The sequence below is a fragment of the Microtus oregoni genome, unplaced genomic scaffold, assembly GCF_018167655.1.
Source record: "Microtus oregoni isolate MIOR12 unplaced genomic scaffold, Mior012 000029F_ref0000214, whole genome shotgun sequence".
Lineage (NCBI taxonomy): Eukaryota > Metazoa > Chordata > Mammalia > Rodentia > Cricetidae > Microtus > Microtus oregoni.
In genome coordinates, this window is record NW_024543088.1 from 3,431,017 (window position 1) to 3,453,078 (window position 22,062).

At 45.7% G+C, this 22,062-nt stretch overlaps 1 protein-coding gene across 3 annotated transcripts in view; it reads right to left on the reverse strand.

The window, feature by feature from the left end:
- Positions 1-1,000: 1,000 nt before the first annotated feature.
- The window catches only part of LOC121465022 (E3 ubiquitin-protein ligase RNF216), a 114,332-nt gene continuing 93,270 nt past the window's right edge, over positions 1,001-22,062 (reverse strand). For all 3 annotated transcript variants that reach the window (XM_041678186.1, XM_041678184.1, XM_041678185.1), the window contains exons 15-17: positions 15,974-16,196; positions 3,594-3,663; positions 1,001-3,048 (exon numbers count right to left, since the gene is read on the reverse strand). In XM_041678186.1, the coding sequence (XP_041534120.1) occupies positions 2,732-3,048; positions 3,594-3,663; positions 15,974-16,196 (610 nt within the window). In that variant the 3' untranslated portion in view covers positions 1,001-2,731. The remainder of the gene's footprint in view (positions 3,049-3,593; positions 3,664-15,973; positions 16,197-22,062) is intronic.

Here is a 22,062-nt window from a genome sequence, read left to right on the forward strand (position 1 = left end):
GGGGACAACTAAGGAAGTCTGTAGGCAATGACTGCTTTGGAACCTGGGAATATAAAGAAATTTCATCCCCAAATTTTACTTCAGCAAAAATTCTTTCAGATATGAAACAAGTCCTGTAAGACAAGCGGCAGGAAAGGCCGTGGTGTCTTCCCAGAGTGTTGTTTTGGTTCTCCTGTCTGCAGTTTTGTTGTCTGGTGAGTGAGCTGTCAGAGGGTTCCTGTCCATTTTGTCAGCCAGGCCAGAAACTCCCATGCCAGATTCAGTGCTGTTCTCTTGTCCCTGTCAGCTGGATGAGGCTAGCCCAGGATCTGGATGTTGGGGAATATTATTTTAAACTGTGTTACTTTTATTTATGCCGCAGAACATTTAATGATGTAAAGATGTGTTTCTTTTGTTTATGCTGAATTTAACTCTGTGAAGCTATGATTCTTTGCCCCGTGGTCTAATTAAGAGATGAATGGTCAATAGTGAGGCAGGAGCAAGGATATGTGAGGCTGGCAGGCAGAGAGTATAAACAGGAGAAACAAGGAGAGGGGGACATCAGGGGCCAGCCACCTAGCCACCTAGCCACCCACGGAGTAAGGAAGATAAAAGCCCAGAGACAAAAGGTAGAAGGGTTAAGAAAAGCTGGTAAGAAACAGGTCAAGCTAAGGCAGGCAATTATAAGAAAAAATACGTATCTGTGTGACTTATCTGGGAACTGAGTGGGTGGGTACCCCAAAGAGCCAAAAAAGCCAAGAGTAAAACGTCACACATTTGAGGGCTACCCTCTAATGACACACTGGGAGCATCTGGAGAAGTATCCTCTAAGGACTTCCTGTGCCATGCGTGGTTGGGACTGGGTTTCTTCCTGGCAGGAGAAAGGAGCACTTCTCCCCGCTCCACACTGCTGCATCAGGAGTTCCACACCCTTCACTGGGGAAGCCAGTGGCACTTGGTGCTTGTCTGCACTTGAGGGCTGCTTGGAATCTGTGATTGGAGCGGGACAAACAGCCAAGAGTAAAGCTCACAAACATTTATTTACACAAAATTCAAGTTACATATGATACAGTCTTTTTACACAGTAGTTTAAACAGACATAGTTTCTCTATTTTTACTACCAAAAAGGTAAAGAAAAACATTTAGCCATCTACTTCATTTTTTTTAAAATTTTTTTTATATATAAAGCGAGATCATGCACTTTTCTCTTCTGAAATATTTTGCTAAGTGCAAATACTAGATTTTCTCCAGTTTTAAGGCAAATACACTGGGAGTGGCTAGGCAGTTTCTCAGCCCCAGAGGTTAAGGTGCCAGCTGCCTTGGCGATCCCTGCTGGCACACAGGTTCTGGGAGGACACTAAGGACGAGAGGCCTTGATGGAGACAGGCAACAGCAGCCTTCTCTGCAGCCATGTGTGGCCACAGACAGACTACATTTCAGAGGACATGACCCTGGCTTTACTTCTCCGAGGGCCAAGTTTTGGGTGGCACCTGTTCTTCCAGTAACCCCAGAAACTGCCAGGCTCCTCACCTGGCCTCTTGGTGGATAATGTGATAGGAGTACTGTGTAGAACCAGAACTGAGTGCCCAGTCCAGCGCCTCATGAGGCCGTGGAGGGCAGTGCTTGAAGTAACCACCCATATGTGGGGCCCCGGAGATGTACAGGGAACACAAACACACTAATAGTTAAGGTACTTGGAGGATCCTGTCCTGCAGCACGTGGCCCATCTTTCCAAGGCACTGTCATTCAGACTAGTAGCACTGTTCAGGTGACCCACAGCAGGGCTCCCGAGTCACCACTGTGTGTGCCCCACCCACACTCAGGTGACCAGGGGTACCTCAAGGAGTCTTTCCCCCTTCCTACGGATATCTTCCCACTTCCAAGTCTGTACACTTTGATCGTGGAGCACCCCACAGCAATGGGAGGACAAGGGCAGTCAACACAACGGAGAAAATATCTGCTGCCAGTCCTGCTCCGCAAACAGTCTGGACAGGAGGGGACACAGGCAGCGGGAACATTCTCCTGACTTCAGGGAAGGCAGTCGCTCTCATCCTGGAGCGGGGTGGAGGGGCTCTGCCCCAGGAAAACCCAGAAACACCTTAGAGGAGGTGATGCTCATCCCAGGCTGGTGACAAGTGACATCTCCCCCAGAAAAGGGGTAGCCCAGTAATAAGTGACGATTTTGCAAAATAGCCTTTTTGTCTGATGTCAAGTGTTAGGATGAGGCTCTCAGAAGTTGCCGGCCCTGGGGAAATACTTTCAACTTGACTTTTCAAGAGTGGGGACAAACTTGAATAGCTCACGAACAACTTCAGCTCAAACTACGTGAACAGGAGCAACTGCTTTGATAACAGAACAAAACTTGCGCCATAGATGTGTCTTGGAGGCCCTTGAACCTGAGTGGGCCTTGGGCAACAAGGAATGAGAGGCCCGGCCTGGGGATGCAGGCCACCTCCCTTAGGCTTTCAGTTGTCTGCTGGGGAGGGAGTGTGGCAAGTGATTAAGGGGCCCTCTTCATGGTCAGAGCCATTATACTGGCTGCTAAGATGGCACAACCAGGGAGCTGCTGTAACACTGCCCCAGTGACAGCACCCAAAGGGTATCGGACCTGAAGGGTCTGTGAACCTTGCAAAGAAAAGAGCAAGAGGACATGAGCCCACCCTCATGAGGGAGGGAAGCAAAGACTCCACGCCTATTAAGGTGAGACTGGGTCTTCTTGCAGACTCAATGTGGCTGGACAGGGCTTTAAGTGTCAGAAGCGATGCCGTGGCTGGGGACCAAAGTGCATGGGCAGATTGTGCTCCAGGGGCACATGCACATGGCCAAACTCATAGTTGACACGCACATTGGGCAGAGGGGGAACATAGGGTGCGGGCAGAGGACGAATGTTAATGGGGAAGTTGTTGAACACAGGCCGCACAGGTGGCAGGGGGAAAGGTGGGTGCACAAAGGCGTAGGGTGGCATCTGTGGGTGCAGGTTCTGTGGGACAGGCCGTGGCAGGGCTTCCACACGCTGTACTTTCTCAGCTGGCTTCTCCAGTGGGGGTCCAATGCGCTTGAAGGTGTTCTCTGAAAGAAAAGTGGGGTTCAGAGGAAGCAAATACACAGACAGAACCAGATCTAATACACTTCTGCTTGTGACTAGAGCAACATATGACACTTATGACCAGGGCTTGGAAGCCTATAGGGACAGCCCAACAGAGGAGGGCTACTTCTGACCCTCAGTATTCTTTCCTCTGGGCCCAGAAATAGTGGCTCAAGAGTAGGCTGACATCAAATTCAAGACAAAAGACACCCACTGCCTGTCAGAGCAATATGCCAAAGGCAGGCAAATCTACACTTTCCCACTGGTCACTCCTATACCCCACAGAGGGTGGTATGTTGTTTATCTAGCTTGGAACAGCCCATGTGAGATGTCCCTTCACAGCCTCAGGAACTTGCTGTCATCTCAGCAAACCTCCACTGTGGCGAGGCAGTCTCCTTAGGCTTCTATTTGCCTCCAGAGCTCAAACTCACTCTTGGGAGTGTCCCATCATGAGGAACGCATGGTTTGAGAAGTAACCCCCGAGGGACAGTCTCACCCAGCCCCATCTGTGCCTGAGAAGAACACTTGCCTCCATTCTTCCTTTTCTGTTCTTCTTCAGCCTCCTTTTGGATTTCTTCAATCAGCTTTTCGTCATCTTCCTAGAATACAATCAACATCAAGGGTGAGCCTGCAGCACTGCAGTAAGGCCATGGGTGGGGCAGAGGGCGGTGGCTCCTTATAGCACTTTCCCATCTCACACACCCTCTTCCTTCACAGCTGGTTAGCCTTCTAATGAGGAGGCTGGGGGCTGTTGAGTGGGGTCTATGCCAGAAAGGTGATTGCTTGGGCTCCCAGTGAACTACATGAAGGCAGAGGGCAGATGATTTGAAACATTTCTCATCTCCACGGTGCATCTCTGGGGACAGCAGGTCTTTGGACCCACCTTTCTGAACATGGGCAATCTGCTAAGTGGATGCTGCCTGTGGTGCCTCTGCAGCAGAGGTTGGCCTCAGGGAGGCAGAAAGGAGAGAAGAGGGCAGTAAGAAAGCCAGTCGTCCCTTGTTGGGAGAGGAACTAGAGGCACCCTGCAACTGTGAGTGGCTAGGTTTGTGCCATGTGCTCAGAAGAAGACCTGGATTTTTGTCAGAACCAAGGCCCATGCTTGCTTCATGCCAGGGGCTAGGGTCATTCCATTCTTGAGCAGCCTGCAAAGTCCCTCTAGTTAACAGTGGGACCAAAAGACTTCACTGTTTTGAAAACCCTCACCAAGGGCTGGGCATGGTGGTGCATGCTTTTAATCTCTGCCCTGGAAGGCAGAGGCAGGAAGATCTCTGTGAGTTTGAGGCCAGCCTGATCTCTAGATAGTTCTAGCGAAAGCTGCATAGGGAGATGCTCTCTAAACAAAATCTACCAAGACGGTGAACATCTTTTCTGGCCAGCTGGAGGTCTCAAGGGGTGGTGGCCCATCAGAAGTAGGGCACAGCGCCATAGCAGACTTTGATAAATCAACAGAACTGATTGGGAGTAAGTGAAAGAACTTGCTAAGACTTATAAACAGCCAAATTTAGTGCATGCCTGTGATCCTAGCACTTGGAAAGCAGAGGCAGGAATGTGGTGAGTTCTAGGCTGGTCTAGGTTACTCAGTGAGATACTATCCAAAACTGAGTGTGCTGCTGTGTGCCTGCAATTCCAGCACTTGGATGGTGGAAGTAAGGTCAGGAGTTCAAGGCCATCTTGGGCTTGTCTCAAAAACCAACATGGGGGATGAGGCAAGTTTCAATGAGGTTAAGACTTGGAAACACGTGATTCTCTGCAGGACCAGGTCACCAGCCTATCTTCGCTAATGTTGGTTTTCTTTCTTTTGTGTATGTGGTGTGTGTGCCTGCTCTGACACCTGTGTGGAGGTCAGAGGACTGCTGGCAGAAGTTGGCTCTGGCTCTTTTCGAGACAAGGCCTGGTACTTGTGATCCTCTTGCCTCAGCCACCTGAGTGTTGTGCCATTAGGCTCCTCAGGCTGATCTGATGATACCCAAGAAGTGTTCTGAGATGAAAAAGGCTACAGTAGAGCCCGAAAGTGACAAAGATCACAATCCCGGACACCTTGTTGCATAGACCTGTGGTCCATACCCTTAGATGGAGGAGGGTCTGTGACTTCCAGGACAGCCTGGGTGATTTAGCTAGGGTCCTATTTCAAAACAAAACTAAACTATGAGAAAAAACAAAAATAAAGAACTCTGAGCAAATATTGCACCAGTGGGCTTTTGTTGTGTTTAGCAACTTTAAAGGAATTTGTCTTTCTTAAAAAGAGAGAGAAAAGGCCACACACTCAGTATGTGTACTTTGGTCACTTTGTATTTCACTGAGTGGCAGTCCCCTTCAGTTTACATTTCCTCAAGCTGATGCAGGGTGGACCGACATAAAAATCTTTATCTAACATCTACTTTATCACAATTGAAGAAAAACCAGTAATGTTAAAAAGAATGAGGGAAGGCTAGGGTTTAGGGTTGATTCTGATTCTTTGGTCTGAAGACAGATGCTCTATGGAGACATTCCAGGCCACCTGAGTGAGGGACACCGAGGAAGGGTTTGCTGTGGGGCCTATGAAAATGGGAACAACAGGAGGAAAGAGGATGACAGGCTAGACTTCCAGCTCTTTTGGCTGAGTCACCTACAGGAAGCTGGAGCCTGCCTGCCACAGCCATAGGGTAAGTAATGGATGTGAACAGAACACCTACAACTTTAGGGTCTCCACACCCAGGTTTGGGACTTAGCCCTAACACCACTCCCCACCCAGGTAGAGGCATCTTCAATTGAGAAATTATGTCCACCAGACCCATCACAGGCAACTCTGGGGAATTAAGAACTCCTAACTACGCTGGGCAGTGTTGGTGCACACCTTTAATCCAAGCAGCCAACGTGGTCTACAGAGTGAGCTGCAGACAGCCAGTACTGTTTCACAGAGAAACCTGTCTTAAAAAACAAAAAAACCAAACCAAACCAAACCAAACCAGAAAACAAACAGACAAAAGAATTCCTAATTACTCCAGAGAAAAGTAAGGCAAGTTAGAGGCCTACTTCATGCAAGCTCTGTCTTGCTCTGAACAGACGCTATTTCCTCTGCTCCCAAATACTTTCAGTTCATGGTTGGCTAGAGGGCCAAGGTATTCGTATTAGAATACATGGTTAGAGATGGTTGTTCAGTGGTTAAGTGCACAAACTACTACTTTTATAGAGGAGCTGAGTTTGGTTCACAGTACCCACAGGGGGTAGAGGCTCACAACCACCTATAACTTCAGATCCATTGTATCTAACATCTTTGTACTGTGGGCATGTGCACCTGCGCGCGCGCGCGCGCACACACACACACACACACACACACACACACACTGAAAAATAATAAAAGAGGGCTGGAGAGATGGCTCAGTGACTTAAAAGCACCAGCTGCTGTTATAGAGGACCTATTCCTATTATCAACATGGTTGCTTACACATCTGTAACTGGTTCTGTATGATCCAATGCTCTGATCTCAGTGGACAGCAAGCACACATGCGTTACACACACATACATGCAAGTAAAACAGTAACACACATAAAGCTAAAAAATAAAATCAGGACAAGGTGGTGTGCACCTTTAATTGAAGGCAGAGGCAGTTGGATCTCTGTGAGTTCCAAGCTAGCCTGCTATAAATAGAAAGTTTCAGGTCAGCCAGGGGGCTATACAGTAAAACCCTACCATAAGAAATCTTTAAAATAGTATTATATACTATTTGCTGGGTACAGTGATACATATTTTAATCCCAGTACTTGGGAAGCAGAAGCAGGTGGATCTCTATGATTTTAATGCCAGTCTGGTCTACATAGTTGAGTTCCAGGCTGGCCAATATCATACAATGAGTCTATTCTTAAAGTAAAAAGCAGACATGCCCACAGGTCAATCTGATAGAAGGAATTCCTCAAATGAGGTTCCTTCTTCCCAGGAGTGTTAGACTGCCAACCAAGATCAATCATCACCGAGTCCCTTCCATTTCCTTCGCACAACAGTTTCTCAAAGAACAGGTTGGGAAGCAGGGTCAGAGCTAGACCCCAAGCCTGGGTCTAGAGCCCTAAATTTAGGTCTTCTAGTAGGTCTTGTTTAAAGTAATGCAATAACTATTGACAGCGGATGGTGTAGCTCAATAGCAAAATGTTCCATGGCATGAACAAGGCCCTGGGTTTAACCTCCAGCTCTGAATATACAAATAAGATCCCCCAAAATCAGCAAGCAAACAAAGACCCCCACCAAACAAGCAAAACTGACCAATCAACCACCTACTGATAATTTCTTACCAGAATCAACTCCTAGGAATACTTTGGTATATTTTCTTTTCTTTTCTTTTCTTTTTTTTTAAAGGTTTTTCAAGACAGGGTTTCTCTGTAGCTTTGGAGCCTATCCTGGAAATAGCTCTTGTAGACCAGGCTAGCCTCAAACTCAGAGATCAGCCTGCCTCTGCCTCCTCAGAGCTGGGTGGGATTAAAAGGCGCGTGTCACCACAACCTTGTCATTTTGGTATATTTTCAACAATTTTTTTTCTGACTCCACTTTAATTCTTGAGATTTCACACTGGAAGGCTGGCCCGCACCTGTCACCCATGGCTTATGTTCACATAGGGACTGGCAGGGTACAAAAAGAGGGCACTGAAGCTGGAGATCCAGAGACATCCTGAGAGTCAGTCTAAGTGAGAGTGCAGTGGGGATAGGGCAGGAGGTCTAGACTCCAGGCAGTGTTCTATAGGACCTCAAGCTATCTTGAGCTCTACCCCCACCTGCCTGTCTTGGCCAGGGGAAACTGTGGGTAGAATCCTGCAGTGTTCTCTCCTGGCCTTCCCTGGGCCCTGGCTGTAAAAGGATGCTACAGGTCTGAATGAGTTTCTCTTTGTATCCGTTGTTGACTTATCCCAGTCTTTGGGGGTGGGGCAGGTATTTACTTTAAGCACATCTACACAGTTCCTTTCTGAAGAGCAGGGCCAGCTGCTAGGAAGTGGGTGGACACCGGTTAGTGTTGACACTGTCCCAAGACAAACAGGGTCTCAGAGGAAAGGGAGCGAGGCCACAGCAGGCTGACATGGAAGTGAGTCATGAAATGTCTCTATGGCACTGCAGCTAATCTTAAGCAGCAAGCCCTATGGTCACCTGAACTGGGTGAGAATCAAGTATGTCAAGCACTCCACAGCGGGACAGCACATCCAGCTGCAGGGTCAGGACAAAAGAGGAAGGTGTAAGTGGAGCCTCACACCCAGCAGATCCCTGGAAGAGTGCTTTCAATAGGACAAGGAGGGTGGGAGAGGTTTTATTTTCCATCCTTGAAATTTTTGAGCTCAGGACTCAGAAGGCCCTGGCAAAACTTGTTTCTCATTCAAGGCTACAAGGCGGGTGGGTGGGGAGGGGAGCTGGGTACAAAGTTTGAGGGAAAAAGCAGCTGTTCTAGACACTCACAGGAAGTGAGGTAAAAAAAAATCACCAGAAGTTTTCATTAAGAGGAGAAATGCAAAGACCTTTGCTTGTCCCTCAAGCACAAGTGCCACAGCTGTTCACAAAGTGGGGTTTGGACAAAGAAACTGCAGAAGAGAAACTACAAGTAGTGCAGCGGAGACAGAGGTTGTCTTTGCAGGTCAGCTACTAACAGCCGCCACCAGCCACAGCTTGTGGGGCCCAAGATGGATGCCCGAGTACTTGGCAGAGAGCTGTTCCTGCTAAGACCTTCCAAGACTTGATGAACCCAAACCCCAATCTTATTTTTCATTACTGGATTGTCTGCTGGCTAGGATCATATGACCACGGGAGACTTGATTTAGTTTTCTCTCCTCCTAGAAAAGTGACAGGCAGCCGGGCGGTGGTGGCGCACGCCTTTAATCCCAGCACTCGGGAGGCAGAGACAGGCGGATCTCTGTGAGTTCTAGGCCAGCCTGGTCTACAGGAGCTAGTGCCAGGACAGGCTCCAAAGCTACAGAGAAACCCTGCCTCGAAAAACTAAAAAAAAAAAAAAGTGACAGGCAAGCCTGCTGCTGCCCGACCCCAGCACCTTCCCTCCATGATTCTGGTCATGTGTGGTCACAGCTGTTGTTAATAAACTTCCAAGGATTTTGCGAAAGGCTTCTAAAGGGCTAGAGATTTAGTTTCAAATTATTCCCAGCTCAGTTGTGGGACTGGCTGAACAACAGCAGCCCTAGCCCCCACCCCCAGCTGTCTTCCCACAACAGGAAAGTGGAGCGGTGGTGGTGGAAGGGAAAACCCAGCTCAGGGAGGCACATGCTGTGCAGAGGAAATGGTGTGCTGGGGAGGAGCAAAGATTACACAGGCTCTAGCTCCAGCAGCCATCTTCTTAGTCATAGAAGCCAGACATTCAAATGCTTCTGACGGAAGGTGGGTGGGTACGCCTGTGTGTGTGTGTGTGTGTGTGTGTGTGTGTGTGTGGTGGGGGGCGTGGCACCTTCTCCACAGGTCCTGAAGAGGTGGAATGCATCAAGTTCTGACTCCAGGCAGGGTCAAGTGTTCAGGCTCTGCTGAAGATGGTGTGCATGGGCACTCACCGGACTGCTGCTGCTACCGGGACAGTCCAGTACCCCATCAAGGTGCTGAGGTGGGGCTTCTCCTGCCACCTGCAGCTTGCTCAGCTGGGAAGGAGGTCACTGAGTCCCCAATCTCTACAAGGCCTGCCTGGTTCACAGGACTGAGACCCTGTGGGCACCTCTAGGCCACCTCCTGTTTTTGTGCAACGATGGGCAGAAGACCTAGGCTTTCTGTTTTTACCAAGTCCAGGATGCTGGACAGAAACCACTGCCCCCCCCCCCCCCCCCCCGCCATGCTGTCAAAATTCCACCTAACACTTGCAAAGCAGAGTGCTGTGTACCGTGAGGAAGTTTCACAGACACTTCAAACGATGACACTCACTTTCCTTGCCCTCCTCCTCGCATTTTCTCACAGAAACACTGGGATTGAAGACAGTGACTGCGAATAAAAGCCAAGGCCAGCTGTTGGAATTGGTGACTGCAAGCATTTTTTGTTTTGTTTTGTTTATTTTGAGACAGTCTCTATTATGTAGCCCCAGATGTCCTGGAACTTGTTATGTAGATCAGGCTGGCCTGAACTCTATATCCCAAGTGTCTGATAGCTAGCTAGAAGGTTTTGAAACTGGGATTCAAGAGGGACAAGGAGGTCTACTGTTTTTGGGTTTAATGCTATAGATGAAGACATGCAACATGCTTCATGACTTGTTTCTGGCATACTCAGGTATTTGTGGTAGCAAACAAAGACAACTACTACTTGCCATCTAAGCCCTCAGCACAGAGTCCTTTCAGGCTCCTAAGCTACCTCTAGTTATTAAGGGCTCAAACTTTTCTTCACCCCAAGTTGTGCAGGAACAATTCCCCAACTGACAATGCGAGCTTCTTCCTGGCCTGCTAGTTAATGAAGCAGAGGCTGGAGCAGGACAGTGTAAGCTTTGTCTCAGGCGATTCTGAATGGCTTTGTGTTCTCAGAGGACTCAGCAGATGCTGGGTTGGAATTCAATCCGTATCCTGGTGAGAATCAAGGAAACCAGGCTGATCCCTGGTTTGATGAGAATGGGACAAGTGGAACAAAATCTCCACTATGGTCCAGAGGAAATCAGGGGGACTGCCATTTGCTTGACCTTCTTTTCAAACTTTAAGTGACCACAGAACTTTCCTCAGCCTACAAGATGGCAATTCAAGAAAACAGGGAAAAATACCTACTATGGTAGACAGAAAAGGTGCAAAACAGCATTTCATGTAGGGAAAGAGGAGGTATGGAGGAAAAAGCTGCTGAACTCCCAACCTTGTGTGGCAATGCCCACTGTGCTGTTTCTATAGATGAAATATAGCTCTAGAAAGAGCCCCAGATTAGGAGTAAGACTCCATTTCCTCCTGAGCCTCTAGAGATGCAAGCTAGAGAGGTGGTTGCAGGAGTCAGCGAATGACCAGGCCTAGCTCAAGGGACCTCCTAAGCATCTCAAGTGTACCACTTTCCTTGCAGGCTGCCTCACCACAACCAGCAATTTGGGAAGATTATACTTTCTACCCATAAAACCTCTTTGTTTCACAGACCCCCCCCCCCCCCTTGAAGACAGAGGACAGGCTGGCTGGAGGTTTCAGCACAACCAGGTAAGTGTTGAGCCTGCACTGGAACAATAGCAGCAGAAGCCTGCTCATGGCGGAGGATTACTGATGCAGGCATGCCTGGCCCTCAGAGCGGCACTGCTTTACCACTGCGGTGGCTCTGGAGGTGGTCTGATTTTATCCCCCTCTAACATGTATTTAAGTCAATCTCCAAGATAATCCATGGCTACCAGAGTGACTAACTAGTGACCTGGCTCCTTCTTGTGATATTGAAGTGCATTTCCACACCAAAGGCAGAAAGCAGTCTTTGCTTTGGGTGACAGAATCCTGCCTAGAACATGGTTTTCAGATAATTGGAAAAATATAGTGACCGGCATAAATGCCAAGGTGAATAGCAGTCCCTGAAATAGGCCCTTACCATGCTGGTTCCACAGTCCTTAGTCCTGGTTGCCAGCTGGCCCTATGGTAATTGGTCTGTGGTCCCAGTTATTCATAACTCTTCTTTCTTTCTTCCTTTTTTTTTTTTTTTTTTTTTGAGACAGGGTTTCCCTGTAGCTTTGGAACCTGTTCTGGAACTTGCTTTGTAGAACAGGCTGGCCTTGAACTCATAGGGAGCTGCCTCCCAAGTGCTGAGCTTAAACACACATGCCACCTCCGCCCAGCCCATATAACCCTTTCTACATAGCAATCTTTCACATTCTTTTTCCCATATTTGAAAAAACTGACATGCATATAGCATTTTTGTATTATTCTAAACTGCGCATATATAAAGTATGACATATATCATGGTTTCAGCTATGTAAAAAAACGTGATTCTAGGGACTGGAGAGATGGCTCAGTGGTTAAGAGCACTGGCTGCTCTTCCAGAGGACCTGGATTCAATTCCCAGCACTCACATGGCAGTTCATAACTGCCTGTAACTTCAGTTTCAGGTGATCTGACACCTTCACACAGATATACACGCAATCAAATGAGTACACATGTAACAAAAATAAATTAATTAAAATGTGTTTCTAAATGTACAATCTTTTACTACAGAGCAGTTTTGTATACCTTTCTTAACTGGCCATTAACACATTAATTGATACACATTCAAATTTCTGCTCTTGCTGGGAACATGCATGTGGCCATAATCCCAGTTCCTTGGAAGGCTTAAGCAGGAGGACTGCAAGTGGTCAATTAAGGCCGCACAGGTAGCACAGTGAGAACCTATTGAAACAACAAACCCCTTTTGTACACTGCTGCCCCCACACTGGCTCTGTTACTTCAATGTGCATACTGGCACCTTCCCAATCCCTCAACAACATGGCTCCTACAAAAGGAAGCAAACTTTACAGGTAATATGCCATCTCCATGTTCTAGATGATTAGGGGTGTCAGTACCATAACCCCAATAGGCTGTGGATAGGCAGGAAGCTGGCAGCTTTGTATGAGCTTCTCTGCTTCCTGTAACTTTTCACTTTCCTACCCATCTCTTCCAGCAGGAGTCAACTGAGTTGACTCACAGCAGAACATTTGTCTCTTATTTGTCTCTGCCACAGGAAGGGAAGATTAGTTGGGTCCATCCCGATCTAAAATACAGGCAAAGTTCCTATCTCTGTTGCTACTGAGATCACAGGATTACGATTCTGCTAATGGAACCAAAGCAGAGGCGACAAGAGGTAGCGTCTATAGAGAAGCTTAACATTCTTGAGTTAGATAGGTAGAAGGAGAGAGCCTTTTACCTCAGCCTCCTGAGTACTAGAACTGCCATAGATACCTGTTTTTGTTTTTTCCTTTTGAGACAGAGTCCCCTGTTGTAATTTTAAAATGTGGTGCAAGAGAGAACAATGTGATGCGAGAGCTCAGGTGGAGGGGTTTTGTATCAGGGAAAGTGAATGGGAAAAAGGGGGAGGGAAGGGAGACCGGCCTCTGGAGACAGAGAGGCAGAGACAGACAGACACACACACAGAGAGGGAATGTAGGGATTGTGGGCAGAAGGTACTCTTACTGGCTGCAGCTGAGAATATATCATGTCAGGACCTCAAGGGCAGGCCAGTACTGATGTCTAAATACTAATGTCCTCCCCCTGCTCCCTCCTGACAGGGTTTCTATGTGTAATAGGTTGTCCTGGAACTTCATATGTAGACCAGGCTGGCCTTGAACTTGGAGATCTGTCTATCTCTGCCTCTGGAGTGTTGGGATTAAAGGTGGGCACCCACCATGTCCGGCTGACAGTGTCTTTTTTTTTCAAAAATTCTTTTTTTCATACAATACATTCTGACCAAGGTTTCCCTCCCTCCACTTCTCCCAGTTGCTCCTCCCCACACCTCCTCCATCCACTGTTCCTTAATTTCCCTTCAGAAAAGAGCAGGCTTCCCAGTGATCTCAAACAAATACGGCCTAACAAGAGGCACAAACCCCTATATTAACACAAGGCAACCTAGGAGGAAAAGGGTGCTCTCTCTTTTTTTGTTTTGTTATTTAAGACAGGGTCTCTCTGTGTAGCTTTGGCTGTCCTGAAACTTACTTGGTAGAACTCATAGAGATGTGAATGTCTCTGCCTCTGGTGCTAGAATTAAAGGTGCGTGCCATTACCCTGCCCCCCCTTTTTAAAAAATCTATTTATTTTATGTGTATGGGTGGTTTTGTCTGCATGTCCGTGTACCACATGTGTGTAATATCCTCTGAAGCCAGGGAGGGTATAGGAACCTCTAGAGCTAGAGTTACAGGAGGTTATGAGCCAACAAGTAGGTGCTGGGTATGAAACATGGGTCTTCCTTAAGAATGACTCTTAACTGCAGAGCCATCTCTCCAGCCTCTTGGTGATAGATAGGTTTAGTTTCATATAGCCTAGGAGGGCCTGAAACCTGTATGTAGTCAAGATGACTTAGAATTTATGATTTCCTTTTACTTCACCAGTGATGGGAGTGTAGGTGTTCAACAACACTCCAGGTTTATGTGGTGCCAGGGATGAAATCCAGGTTTCATGCATACCATGCAAGCACCCTAACAACTGATATCATTCCCACCATAAAGAAAAATATTCTTCTAATGCTACTATTTCTTAAAAAGATTTTATATGTATGATTGTTTTGCCTGCATTTATGCTTGTAAATCATGAAGGTCGTTGAGACTATCAGATCTCCTAAAACTAGAGCCATGGATTTGCTACAATGTGGGTACTGGAACCCAGGTTCTCTGCAAAAACAACAAGTGCTCTTAATTGCTGACCCATTTCTTCAGTCCCCTATTTTATTATTCTTCTGTGGTATTGGATTTTGAACAGAGGACCTCTTGCATGCTAGGCAAGTATTCTAACAACAACAACATTATTATTATTAGTTTGTTTTTGAGACAGGGTTTCTCTTTGTGGGCCTGACAGTCAAAAAAACTCTGGAACTAGTTCTGTAGACCAGGCTGTGCTTGAACTCAGAGATTCGCATGCTTCTAACATCTTTAGTGCTGGCATTAAAGGTGTATACTACTACCGCCCAGCATAACATTTTTGAAATTTATATCAAGAACAAAGCTGGGCGGGCAGGGTGAGAGGGTGTTAGTATTCAGGCACCTGTACTGGCCTGCCCTTGAAGGTTCTGACAGGATACACCCTCAGCTGTAGCCACTAAGAGTACCTCCTGTGCACACTCACTATGTTCCCTTTTAAAAGGACCCTGCCCACCTCCTATCTCTCTCTCTATTTCTCTTTCTCTGCCTGTCTCTGTTTCTCCCCCATCTCTCTCTCTGCCTTTTTCTTCTGCTGCTCCTGTCCCCAGAGGAGCAGATGTCCTAGCTCCCCTTCCCCCATTTTACACTCCTTTTTCCCTAATAAAAACCCCTCCACGTAAACTCTGTTGCATGTTGTTTTTCTCTAGTGTGTTGCTTCTTAAAATTACAATGGGGGGTGGGGGATTGATGCCTTTAATCCCAGCACTCAGGAAGCAGAGGCAGGAGAACCTCCAAGTTTAAGGCCAGCCTGGTCCATACAGTGAGTTCCATGACAGCCAGGGCTACAAAAGAAGAAAAACAAAAATGCTGCCGATATGAAGCTACCCTTCCTTGTGTTTCTATGAGATACTGTATTCTAGACCTATAATACATTTCTTTGGTTTTTAGATTTTTGGGAAGGGTCCCAAATCCCCCTACATAGCCGTAAACTTGTAATCCTCCTGCCTCATCCTCTGAATATTGGAATTACAAGTGTGGGGTCATGTCTGTCTGTGACAGCCCTGAAAACTCTGCAGCACTCTTTCTAGTGAAAGCTGTGGGGCTTTGGTGGCAGTATTGTTTTGTTGGTAACACTCCATCGTTCTGCACAATACTTCAGATGACAGAGAAAATGTTTATTTCCCAGAGCACTGGAGGAATTTGCCCACAAGCCTTTTTTTTTTTTTTAAAGATGGGGGTCACACTCTGTTGCTCGGTTGATCTCAGTGAGTCTCTGACCTCAACCTTCTGAGAACAGCTACAAAGCATGCCCATCACACCCATCATATTGTGATGAACATTTTTTGATGACATTCTTATTTTATTTTAAATATTTATTTATTTAGTATGTATACAATATTCTGTCTGTGTGTATGCCTGCAGGCCAGAAGAGGGCACCAGACTCCATTACAGATGGCTGTGAGCCACCATGTGGTTTGCTGGGAATTGAACTCAGGACCTTTGGAAGAGCAGGCAATGCTCTTAAACCGCTGAGCCATCTCTCCAGCCCCTTTTGATGACATTCTTAAGTTTTTCCTATGGTTACTGGTCTATGTAATCTCTTGTATGTTTCCATGAGTCAGAACCTGTTACATATAAACAAAATAGTTTTCATTACAGAAATGTGTGGCTGTTTTCCCATATATGGAACTGGGCTCTCACGCATCTACTTACAGTGGGGTCGGTCCAGAGGGAGCACCTGGAACATTCCTGGCAAGGGGCTCCTGGAGAACGAGGATGCTGGCAGAAATGGTCATAGCCATTGATAGAAACTCGACAGAGGTAGCACATCTGGGCACCACAGCGGCAAGACATGCGGTTGCAGCCTTCGGATTTGATGAGGCTAGTCCCACACTTGTGGCATTTTCTGATGCGAGCAGCAGTCATTTTTTCTTCACTGAGAAAAGAAAAAAACAATTGGAGTTGGCAGGGAAGGTAAATGAAAAATAGTATGATCATTAATATTATTTTTTCCACATGTAATGGTATTTGAGGCTTTTGGTGACATTTAAACAGTGAAAAGGGCCTATGTTTTGGAGTCTAAGTACCAGGTTAAAGTTTATCAGCTATATTACCTTGGGTAAATTTCCCAACTGCCAGGAGACTCAGTTTCCTCCCTTTTAAATTAGAAAAACATAACATTCTATTGTTGTTTTTGGAATCCAAATAACATTTAAACTCATTAGGCATAATGCCTGGCACTTAACATTTAGAAAAATGACTTCACCATTCTAGGAACCCTACAGGCTGACAATGGGAAGAAACTCAGCCTTTTCCTAATTCAAATTTTATATATACAAAGCTAGTACCTAAAAACTGGGAGCCCAGGGCTGGAGAGATAGTTCAAAGGTTAAGAGCAATGACTACTCTTCCAGAGATCCTGAGTTCAGTTCCCAGCAACCACATGGTGTAATGAGATCTGGTGCTCTCTTCTGGAGTGCAGGCATACATGAAGACAGAACACTGTATACATAATAAATAAATCAATAAATCTTAAAAAAAAAAAAAAAGACATGGGAGCCCAAACCTTACACAACCTGGGCCTTTGAGCACTTGGCCCGAGAATGAGCAATTCTACGGCCAGTCCTATTACTTCCCTATCGAAAGAGCAGGCATCCCAAGTCAAAAGCTCATGCTTTCAAAGTGCGATTGTTCCTAGAACCATCTGAACTGATAAGAAGGGCACCCTAACTTTTTGCCAGGGACTTCTTGTTGTGTTGGTATTTTGTAGTGCGGCTCCCAATTACAAACCAACATTTCCACCTTTCTCTGTTACATCAAGGGCCTTCAAAAGGCAGAGAGAGGGCAGCAGGATCAAAACAAATTTGCAACTGAGACAGAGGGTGGCCAGCTACAAGATGGAACCAGTGGGGTGGGTTCAGCAGGACATGCTGCAATCTAGGCAGGAAGTGCTTCCACTGCACTACAGATACTTAAATACTGCTGCAGTTTCCTCCCTAGACACCCGATCACTATCTAAAAATAACCAAATGTACCAGAAAACTGGCTGCTACTTTAATTTAGGTACAATCTTTCTGTGGCCTGAGATGAAGAAAGCAGAACTTTAGTGTGGAAAGAATTTACACCCAGTTCAAGTTACAGAACAATAGGCAAATTTTAAATTTTGTTGAATAGGGAGAACAAGCTTAATCATTATTTTCTTTTGGAATTAAGATCTCACTGTGGCCGGGCGGTGGTGGCGCACGCCTTTAATCCCAGCACTCGGGACGCAGAGGCAGGCGGATCTCTGTGAGTTCGAGGCCAGCCTGGTCTACAAGAGTTCGTTCCAGGACAGGCTCCAAAACCACAGAGAAACCCTGTCTCGAAAAACCAAAAAAAAAAAAAAAAAAAAAAAGATCTCACTGTGCCTTGGCTGGCCTGGAGCTCATCACATAGGCTAGGCTGGCCTCAAATTCACAAAGCCTGTCTCTGCCTCCTCTATTAGGATTAGGAGTGTGTCCAGGAGATCAGGTTTAAAGTCACTTCATTACTACTGCCAAATGAGAGTAGTACATGAGTAAATGAACTTCTCAATGTTGCTCAGTAAGACTCAAGGTTTTGCTGGGCAGTGGTGGTGCATGCCTTCAATCCTAGCATTTAGGGGGCAGAGGCAGGTAGATCGCTGAGTTCTAGGCTAGCCTGGTCTACAGAGCAAGTTACAGGACAGCCAGGTCTACACAGAAAGCCTGTCTTGAAAATCCAAAACAAGAACAAACACAAACAAACCAGAAAGGGCAAGAATGGGCCCACACCAAAAAGGACTGCCACTATGAGAGTGCATTGTTGCAGGGAACTGAGAAGCCATAGTTGCTTCCTTTGTTAGAGTGATCCGGCAACAAGACTGTAAACTAGGCAGGAAAGAGTCCCACAGGATGTGCTTCCAGAAGCAGGACAGGAAGAGAAGTCTAAGCTGAGGCTGGCTATGTTTGCTGACCTAATGTTTAACAGGAAGACTCAGAGACATCCTCTGTGCAGCCACTGACATCCCATGATTCTGGCACTACTTGTGCTTCATTACCCAAGGATAATGGGAAGTAATCTTAGGGGGCTTCCTTCTCTTCTGTTCTCTCTACACCTCCCCAGCCCCTGCTAACTCTTACTATGCAGTCATGGCTGGTCCATAACTTACTATGTAGACAAGGATGACTTGAAACCTCTTTAAGTGTTGGGATTATAAATTCATGTCACAACTAGGGCAATTTCTTTTAAAAAAAAATTAAGAAAAAGGGTTGGATAGCTCAGTTGGTTAAAGTGTTTGCCATATACAAGCATAACTTGAATTGAGATTCTCAGCACCCATGTAAAAGGCAGGTGTCTCAGCCTAGTACTGGAGAGGTAGAGACAGGAAGATCCCTAAAGTTTGCTGGCTAACTAGTCTTGTTCAATTGTTAGGTTCAAGGTTCAATGAGAAATCCTGTCTCAAAAAATAAGGCTAAATGCTGGTGAGATGGCTTAGTGGGTAGGGGCGATTGCTACCGGTCCTGGGACCCACATAATAGAGGGAGGGAATGCCTCCTGAATGTTGTCCTTTGATCTCCCAATCCATGAATGTGTACACTTTTTCTTCTCTCTCTCTTAAGAGATAGGGTCTTGGCCAGGTGGCAGTACACACCTTTAATCCTAGCACTTGAGAGGCATTAGCATAGGCATAGGCAGGCAGATCTCTGAGTTCGAGGATAACATACATGCTCTACAAAGTGAATTCCAGGACTATATAGAGAAGCCTTGTTTTGAAAAGCCATTAAGACAGTCAAGGTCTTGCCTGGGCAGTGGTGGCAAATGCTTTTAATCCTAGCACTTAGAAGGCAGAGGCAGGCGGGATCTCTGTAAGTTTGACAGCTTAGTCTACAGAGCGAGCTCCAGGACAACTAGGACTACATAGAGAAACCCTGTTCCCATAAACAAACAAACAACCCCCCCCCCCAAAACAACAAGACAGACAAAAGAAACAGACAGGGTCTCATTGTGTAGTTCTGGCTGGCCAGGAATTTGCTATGTAGGCCAGGTTGACCACTAAACCACAGAAATACACCTGTCTCTACTTCATTAGTGCTGGAATTAAAAGTGTACATACTGTACCAAGCACATAAAAAAAAGTTTACTTAGTCTTTGTATGAGTGTTCTGCCTAAAACTGCGTGTGCAACATGAACATGCCTGGTGTCTATGAAATTGAAAAACAGGTGTCTGATCCCCTTGGAGGGGAGTTATGGGTGGTTTGTGAGCCACCATGTGGGTGCTAGGAAATAAACTTGGGTCTTCTACAAGAATGTGCTAGCTCATTTTATGTCAACTTGACACAAACTTGAGTCATCTGAAAGGAGGAAACCTCATTTGAGAAAATGCCTGCTATAGAGATTTGCATTGATATGGATCTTGGTTTATTGATAGAAATTTAAGGTCAATTTTGTTATATGTGTATGTACATTTCTGCTCTTGATTAAGGTATTGTGTCTGTGTAGCTCATTTAGGAATGTAATGTATAATTAAGAAATATAGGTTAATAGAAAGTCATCTATAATAGTCAAGCTTGTAGTCATGCTAGTTAGGTTTTCTATATATATAGAGATATATTTCAGTTAGATGGGTATTCTTCAAATCTTTCAAAGACCTACGGAATATGGCATTTAAATGTTTTCAGAACTTAGGACTTTACATGATAATGAGACACATCTGCTCCTGGCAGCACCAATTACTTCAAGAGGAAGATGGGCATTTAAGAGGCTCCTTATGGAGTTGGTTAGCCATTTGGGCAAGAAACTGCTCTTGCCTGGACTGCTTGATGAACTGGATACGTAGGACCTGCAGAGAAATGACTTGCCTAAAGGTGAGACTGTCCTTCAAGGTTCCTATTTCATAAAAGAGTCTGTAGACATTCTGCAGGACACAGAAAAAAGTGACTGACAAAACTACCAACATTGGCGGAACTGTCTTTGAAATTTCTTGCTCGTGAAAAAGTCTGCTGGATACTATGGGCCTGTAGGTACCCCCATGGTGCAGAAGAACTTTGGGTGACTGTCCAGGCAGCAAGATGTCTCTGTCATTTCTAAAGCTTTGGACTTCCTGTTTACTTAGGCATTATATCCTTCTAGAGTCTTTGGAGTTAAAAAATAGGTAGTAATAATATAGTTTTCCTTAGTTATGATAAAAGATAAAATAGATATAAATATTGTAACTTTAATTCTTGTTTGATACCTGTTTTGTTATATATATATATATATGTATATATATATAGTAATTTTACTATGTTAAAGTTAAAATCTTCCTTTTTACTTAATCAAAAAAGGGGAGGTGATGTGGGATTCCCCTCTGTATGCTGTGAATACCACTGGTTAATAAAGAAACTGCCTTGGTCTGTTGATAGGGCAGAACTTAGCTAGGTAGGGAAAACTAAACTGAATGTTGGGAGAAAGGAGGCAGAGTCAGGGAGAGTTAGCCAAGAAGAAGCTAGAGCTAATGGGCCAAGCAGTAATTTAAATAATACAGTTTCTGTGTGATTATCTCGGGGCAGAGCAGCTTGGAACCAACAAGCAGCCTCCTTACAACAAAAGCCTCCATAAGACACATCAGTAGGACATTTTCTTAATTAATGACTGATGGAGAAGGGCCCAGCAATTTACTGAGTTGTTACCATCCTTGGTCTGGTGATCCTGGGCACTATAAAGAAGCAGGTCAAACAGGCCAGTAAGCAGCACCCTTCCACGGGCTCTGCATCAGCTCCCGACTTCAGAGGGATTCCTGCCTTGCTTGAGTTCCTGTCCTGACCTTTCTTCACCGATAGACTATGGATGTGGAAGCATAAGCCAAACAAACCCTTTCCTCCCTAAGTTGCTTTGGTCATGGTGTTTCATCACAGTAATACCAATTAAGACCAAGAGAAATTAAGTGCTCTTCAATGCTGAACCATCTCTCTAGTCCAAATAAAACAGTGTATCTTTTAACAACAACAACAACAACAACAACAACAACAACAACAACAACAAAGCTGGAGAGTGGACTAAGGAAGACACATATCAGCCTCCCACTTTTTAAATTAATCAATTAATTAATTAATTAATTAAACAAACAAACAAACAATATTCTGTCTGTGTGTATGCCTGCAGGCCAGAAGAGGACACCAGACCCCATTACAGATGGTTGTGAGCCACGATGTGGTTGCTGGGAATTGAACTTAGGACCTTTGGAAGAGCAGGCAATGCTCTTACCCTCTAAGCCATCTCTCCAGCCACTCAGCCTCCCACTTTTATCCAGAAACCAATCATTTTGTCTGCAGCCACTCTAGCAGCTACTTTGCTATGGTTTGACTTGGACTTCTCCGATGCAACTGAACACTAGTGACTGCTTATTGCTCCCTCATTTTCTTAAAGAATACCTACAGAAATTATCTGTCTTTGGGTTCGACTGCATTCTCTTGCTGCTTTGAAGATCTCTATTTGGGCTGAGACTAGCTCTGCAGGAGAGCACTTGCAGGCACGTTTAAGTCCTTAGGTTAATATTTCTAAAATTGAAAATGAACCAAAGTATGAACCCGCCCCCCCAAACTAACACAAAGATCAGTTTGTTCCTTTTCTTAATTATTTTCTCTCCATTTTTCCAACTGGATGATGTCAATTCAACAATCTTCAAAAATCACCCCCCCCCCCGCCTCAGACAGGGTCTCATCTACATAGCTCTGGCTGTCCTGAAACTCACTCTGTAGTCCAGGCTGGCCTTGAATTCACAGAGATCCATGTGGTGCCTCTACCTCTTGAGTGCTGGGACTAAA